At 39.9% G+C, this 6,138-nt stretch overlaps 2 protein-coding genes across 4 annotated transcripts; both read left to right on the forward strand.

Moving 5' to 3' along the window:
• The first annotated feature begins 746 nt into the window (after positions 1 to 746).
• LOC129581165 (carboxypeptidase A4-like) lies at positions 747 to 2,737 on the forward strand. Its single transcript, XM_055472084.1, has 7 exons — positions 747 to 938; positions 1,005 to 1,136; positions 1,211 to 1,309; positions 1,391 to 1,654; positions 1,751 to 1,940; positions 2,003 to 2,308; positions 2,384 to 2,737. Exons 1-7 carry the CDS (start codon positions 888 to 890, stop codon positions 2,560 to 2,562), a joined length of 1,221 nt encoding a protein of 406 aa, XP_055328059.1. The 5' UTR covers positions 747 to 887; the 3' UTR covers positions 2,563 to 2,737.
• Positions 2,738 to 3,525: 788 nt separating this feature from the next.
• LOC129581166 (carboxypeptidase B-like) lies at positions 3,526 to 5,915 on the forward strand. 3 transcript variants are annotated; one of them, XM_055472085.1, is made up of 7 exons: positions 3,526 to 3,683; positions 3,760 to 3,903; positions 4,036 to 4,134; positions 4,500 to 4,721; positions 4,843 to 4,936; positions 5,061 to 5,375; positions 5,438 to 5,915. In XM_055472085.1, exons 1-7 carry the CDS (start codon positions 3,633 to 3,635, stop codon positions 5,626 to 5,628), a joined length of 1,116 nt encoding a protein of 371 aa, XP_055328060.1. In that variant the 5' UTR covers positions 3,526 to 3,632; the 3' UTR covers positions 5,629 to 5,915. The 3 variants fall into 3 exon arrangements, with proteins under 3 accessions (XP_055328060.1, XP_055328061.1, XP_055328062.1); XM_055472086.1 differs by having other exon boundaries at positions 5,064 to 5,375; XM_055472087.1 differs by having other exon boundaries at positions 5,061 to 5,379; positions 5,438 to 5,655.
• The last annotated feature ends 223 nt before the right edge of the window (positions 5,916 to 6,138 follow it).

Below are 6,138 nucleotides of genomic sequence, written 5' to 3' on the forward strand. Positions count from 1 at the left end.
CCAAACCACCGAAACGGACGGGAAGGGAGGCCTGGAGCCATGTTGGGTGGTCCATCCTTACATTGGTTATGGTTTCCACTGCTTCGCGAAAGACCTGGTCCAGCCTGTACAACTCCTGTGGAAACATCCATGCAAGAGAGGTTCGCAAGATGTGCATTATTTTTGGAAGCGAAGCGAGCGAAAGAGTTTTTTAAGCAGCGAACATCTATGCAAATACAACGGGGAAACGCGATTTGTGTAATGGGTACGCTCCCCTATCAGGATAGCATAGAGGAAGTTTTTTTGTTATAATGACGTTCTGTTTTGGTACTGAGTTTGTACTTGTACAACGATACTTATTAAAGGTCTCTCTGAGTAATAACGCGTGTTTTTTCACGTTATTTTAAGAATGATAAACTTGGAATACGTAATTACGTGCCAACACTGTCAGCTAGCAGTTATTACAAAAGATTTTTGTTAAAGTGCATTGCGCCTCGACTTTAATTCTAGTGTTTTTAATAACCGGCTGCCATCATACGGTATGCAGATACTGGTAGTTCCAGGAAATTACTGGTACTTAGCAGGAACTTTTCGATGAATGAACGTTTTAATGAACTGAATGTGATAACGCAAATTGACATAAGGTAAGTAGTCGAGTGAGAACAACGTACTGGCAAAGAACTAATAAACTCGCGCTTGGGCACCTCCGTATTTTATACCAATTCATCTGCATCAGTGCTGTCGGATCGGGTGATTTCGAAGCAACTGTGTCCTGCACTGCTGTCGCGATAGTGATCGTAAACAGATCTGCAATTTTACACATCGAGGCCGTAGATAGTTTGATTTTGTTCTGACAATTCACTGACAAAAAGTGGTGCTTTCGTTGGTACAGCATTTCGGCGTGCACAATGACCTTTTACAATCTCCTGTGTGCTATCTGGAATGTGGCGTTGTTACTGGTATTTCCATGACAATGTTTTGAGTGTGGTTCATTGTGATTTTATATAAATTATTGGATCTTACAGAACGGGATGCCGGTGCTGTCAGCGCAGTCTACAATTGTTTTTGACCCAGCCGATAAAGCGGATGGAGTTGTCAGAATCGCAGATCCACAATCTTCCATAATCGATTTTGGCGAAATAAATAGCTATGACAGTGTACATCACAAACATATTATTTCATCGTAAAACTTTTTTTGCAAAACTCCAGGAAATGGCGTATTACATTACAGATTGTTCAATGGCTTTCGGCATTGCCAAATGAATTCGAATATGTGCGACTGCACAAGATTGGAACAACAGTCGAGAAGCGGGATTTGATCGCTATGGAGGTCAGTAATAAACCATTGCTCGCATTAATTTGTTACTGTCGCTTTATCTCGCGCACGTATAACGAAAATTTGCATATTCAGATAGATAAAGATTTAATCACTTGCAAAATGCAACAAAACAAAACGGAAGTCAACAACAGCAGTAGGCCGAGTGACGGAAAACAAGTGGTCTTTCTTGATGCCGGCACTCATGCACGCGAGCAGATTACTGTTACCGTCGCGTTGGCGGCAATTCAAAAAATCTGTTTAGCCATCCGCAACGGCGAGAGTAACCTTATGACGAAAGTTAAATGGTTCATTATCCCTCTAGTTAATCCCGATGGTTACGAATATTCCAGAACAGCAGTAAGCTTAGCCCGTTTTTGTTACAGTATATGCACCGATAATACGTGTATATAGGCAACTAGGTGTACTCCAAATTAAAATGTCCTTTCAATGCAGCCAAAAGGAAAAATGTGGCGAAAAAACCGTTCTCATGTGGATGCAAATTGTGTGGGCGTGGACGTCAACCGTAATTGGGATAGTCAATGGGGTGTGAACCCGACAGAAAAGGTAGCTGCCACAGAGAAGCCCTCTTCATCACTCTCCTTATCCTGGCTATATGATTCCTTGTTTAATCCGCGAAATACAAGTGCGTACGCTTCAATACCTAAACCGAAAGAAGTATCAATTTATTTGTATCTTTACTTTCAGTTCGCCAGTTAAGTTTACTGAACCCCTGCTCCGAACTATTTGCCGGTGCGCATCCCTTCTCGGAAGTTGAATCCTCATCACTGTCAAAATTTATTATTACGCGGAATAATTCAGGAAGTAGTCTGCAAGGTTATATCAGCCTGCACAGTATGAACAAAGACCAAATGCTTTTGTTTCCCTATGGCTTCACCACTAAAAGGTCACCAGATTACGCTAAACTGCGGTCACTAGCCGGCAATATGTCCGACGCAATGTTTTCAGCCACCGGAAGACGATACCAGTACGGAAGTATTTCGGAGATAATGTGTAAGTCTATAGGCCATGCTCATATGGGAAAAAGACCTGAATGGACTGTACAATTATCATATTCTTGTGTTATAGATCAGACTACCGGTGTCCAGGCAGACTGGTTATACTCCGTAGCTGGAGTAAAACGAAATTTTGTTCTAGAACTGCGAGATGACTTTCGAAAGCCGCCATCGGTCTTGATTCCCAAGGCATTTCAGGAAGTGTACGCAGCGTTAAACGTATTAGTGCAAGATGTCTTGAAAAGCTCATGATATTTACTTGTACGAGATGACACAGTAAATTTTTTACATCATTGTTTGCCGCCTGTCGTTGCGCCCTGCAGTAAGCCAAGGTAGGCATAAAATACAGTAGTAAACTTTATTTTTGAGTGTGCGAGACGTTTGTATACGTACATACAGGTCGGTGCAGATTTGTTTTAAAAGAACCATGTCCACGTGCAGCAAAACAGTCTATCGGTGTAACATAGAATACGTAATCACCCATCACGAATGCATCACGCTGGTTATACAACAAATTGTAATCCTTACTTCGACTAACTACCTGTTAATTGGCCTATTCACTGCACATGTTAAACTGCTTGATTCGCTGTTCTTTTGAACTGCGCGCACGGTATCTAAAACGTTGGTATTCAAAATATTTGGTTACACCTACTTAATTGTAAGTAATAATGCAAGTTTCTATGATTTTGGTATATTATAATATATTCATTACTGTGTTACCGGCGAACCTCACCGGCCAGATGCACACAATTTTTTCACGCTCCAGTCAGCAATACTATAGTAGCATGGCAAATCAAACACTAGTAGAGTAGTGTTATGCCTTGCTGATAGTATTAATTCGATCCTGACACCTTGATATCGTAGAATGTCTTATTTATATGTTACCGCGGATTTGCTTTTGGTTAACAAGGCTGCAAATCGACTGCCATGCTATCCGGATCCTGCCGGTACATAGTTATAAACGTTAATGCCGGTGCGTAGTAGTAATGATCATCATGACGTTGTTGTAAGTACAATATCATGAGGTTATCATGCCGTACATCATATTCAGTTTCGTTGATCGTGCGCAACCTTTGCAAACAACTGACAAGAATTTAATAGTTAGAGCAATATCATGAAAATATCACTCGAACATCACAACATGCCTAGCTGAAATATCCACAAAACCGTATTTAAGTGAAGCTGCAAGATAAAACGAATGGTAAAATCATAGAACAAACCTAGAATCTTGGTACTGTATAGACTTTACTAAAGCATTCCATGCAATACATAAGTACTTATTATCAGATAATTATTATTTTTTTGACTAATTTTGCTGCGACATGTCACGTGCACTTTGGACCTATAATTTTGGATCAAAGACATCGTTACTGGTAATTAGCGACCTGTAACCCTGACGTTTTTTAAACCAATTCGATTCATTGTTATACTTATTATATTTTTTTTTAGATTTTACTGACTGTAGTACTCGTTAAGTCAGTTCTAATACCGGAATCACTTGTCCAGCCTACAACACAAAAAACAGCCTTTGCAGGGCCGGATAGAAACTTTCCCACCGGGGTCAATTTCAGCGTAATTAACAGCTATGAAAGCGTAAGTGTTATCTATTCTGGTAACCATCAATCCGCGTAATTAAGGCGGGGTATGAGTACATATAACCGAAATACAGATTTCGATAAATTTTGGTACAACGTATGTCTCAATTTTCTCGTTTTACCACAATAGATTGTTGGATGGTTGTTGTCTTTACCAAATGAATTTCCGTTCGTGCGATTGCATCATATTGGAATGACCGTCGAACATCGGGACTTAATTGTCGTCGAGGTCATACAAAGTACTTCACATTGACCATGAGGCGTCATGCGTGTGCAAGTAGATGCACTGCTTGTACAATAATAAATTATTACAGTAGTTTTATCATATAACGCAATGCAATGTATTAGCACGTAGATTTTAAACACTTTCAAAAAAGCCGATAATAATGGAGCGTGGTGCAGATATTAGATATATTCATTAGCTGTCTGCATACGAAATAGCACGTAAATTTATCTAATTTCTAAGCTTGGAACTGACCATGAGATGTTATAACCGCAAGTCCGCAACACTCAGCTTTTTTAAAAGCGTTCGCTCCCCGTGATCTGAACGATTTTGTAAAGGCTTCGCATGCTGATAAGGGTTTCGTACGATAGATTGACAGCACCGACGATGGTTTCGCGGTGACCGGAATAAAACCCACTATTTTTGTGGACGCTGGGATTCATGCACGCGAACAGCTAACTGTCAGCATTGCACTGAACGCCATTCACAAAATTTGTTGCATGATCCGCGATGGAAAAGTAGCTTCGTCCACGAAAGTGAAATGGTTTATTATCCCTCTTGTAAATCCCGATGGGTACGAATACGCCAGCACGGTATGTTCGTAAGCTGCACATTTACTTAAATAAACAAATTCAGAAGAATCTATACCTGCATTAATTATTCATAGAAGTATAGTGAAGTAACCACACATAAAAAATATCTCGTCTTGATTAGGATTCCGGAGTGGGGTGGCGTAAAAACCGATCTCCTGCGAATAATTCGGACTGTGTGGGAGTGGCTTTAAATCGTAACTGGGATTATAAATGGAGTGAGTTGCTGTAGCCTGCTTATTTACCATTTAAAATTTACTAAACAACAAATAACTGCAGCTTTTAACTGTATACGAATTTTTCTTCACTCTGGAGGAATGCGTTAGCTTTCACTGCTTTCAGAAGGAAGTGGAAGTTCCACTTCTCCGTGTTCAGACATATACGCTGGCGTGCGTCCTTTCTCCGAAAGCGAAACATTCGCACTATCGCAATTTATTTTGGAACTAAAAAACAATTCAGCAGTCAATCTGCAAGCATACTTGAGTTTGCATAGTATTCACGGATATCTGGGTCAAGCGATCATCTTTCCTTATGGTTACACAACGGAAAGGTCACCCGATTATGATGTTCTTAGCGCTGTGGCGAAGCGAATGTCAGATGCAATGTATGCAGCCACTAGCAGAACCTACAGATACGGGAGCATTGCAAATGAAATGTGTAAGTTTCTAGCCGAAAAATTGCCCAAACTGAATTTTGCATTGATAAAAACTGTAAATTAGATCCAGTAAATGGCGATCAAGGAGACTGGCTGTATTTTGTTGCCAAAATCAAGCAAAACTACGCTGTGGAACTGCGAGACTATTACGGTAAAGACTCTGCCGTTCTCGTTTCCGATGGTTTCAAAGACATTTGGGCAGCTTTGACCGTTCTGGCTCAAGATACCCTGGCCAGAAATTATTTGGCAATGTAAGAATACCTCAGGTTAATTCTAAGAATCTATGACAGTGTTTCTTTGTGTAACAGCAAGAAGCTGACTTGCAACGAGATTACAAATGAGTGGAGAATTCTTTGAGATATTGAGAATGTTGTAATTATTGATTACTTTTTGTTTTCGTGTTATTATATCACATTACAGCTACACACTTCCGGAAATGTGTAAACTAGATAGTGTTTTCTCCCTCCTGTGTGTTTTGCTCTTGTTCCACCAGAGAAGAAAACCCGACACGTAAGAAGCAAAATCATAAAACACATAAGATGCTTTTCTGGAAACAGATTGCAGCAATGCTTATTTGGTAGATCTGAAGTTTTCCCAACTGTTTTTTGCGAAAGCAGTCGGTAATAGTACGTTTGTTCTGTGTTTAAGTTCTGAAATCACAACAAAAAGTGTAAGGAACACACGAAATTGATATCCTTTCAAAAATTCTATTTTTACGAACTTGTGTTCTGTTAATTCGTATATGTATATAGCGGACTATCACAC

The sequence above is a fragment of the Paramacrobiotus metropolitanus genome, unplaced genomic scaffold (genome assembly GCF_019649055.1).
Source record: "Paramacrobiotus metropolitanus isolate TYO unplaced genomic scaffold, Prichtersi_v1.0 Parri_scaffold0000005, whole genome shotgun sequence".
NCBI lineage: Eukaryota > Metazoa > Tardigrada > Eutardigrada > Parachela > Macrobiotidae > Paramacrobiotus > Paramacrobiotus metropolitanus.

Coding starts and splice junctions, on each gene's coding strand:
- LOC129581165 (XM_055472084.1), top strand. CDS start 888: ATGACCTTTTACAATCTCCTGTGTGCTATCTGGAATGTGGCGTTGTTA. Junction 939..1,004: donor GGAATGTGGCGTTGTTACTG/GTATTTCCATGA, acceptor TGGATCTTACAG/AACGGGATGCCGGTGCTGTC. Junction 1,655..1,750: donor ACGAATATTCCAGAACAGCA/GTAAGCTTAGCC, acceptor CTTTCAATGCAG/CCAAAAGGAAAAATGTGGCG.
- LOC129581166 (XM_055472085.1), top strand. CDS start 3,633: ATGTCACGTGCACTTTGGACCTATAATTTTGGATCAAAGACATCGTTA. Junction 3,684..3,759: donor GATCAAAGACATCGTTACTG/GTAATTAGCGAC, acceptor ATTTTTTTTTAG/ATTTTACTGACTGTAGTACT. Junction 3,904..4,035: donor TAATTAACAGCTATGAAAGC/GTAAGTGTTATC, acceptor TTACCACAATAG/ATTGTTGGATGGTTGTTGTC.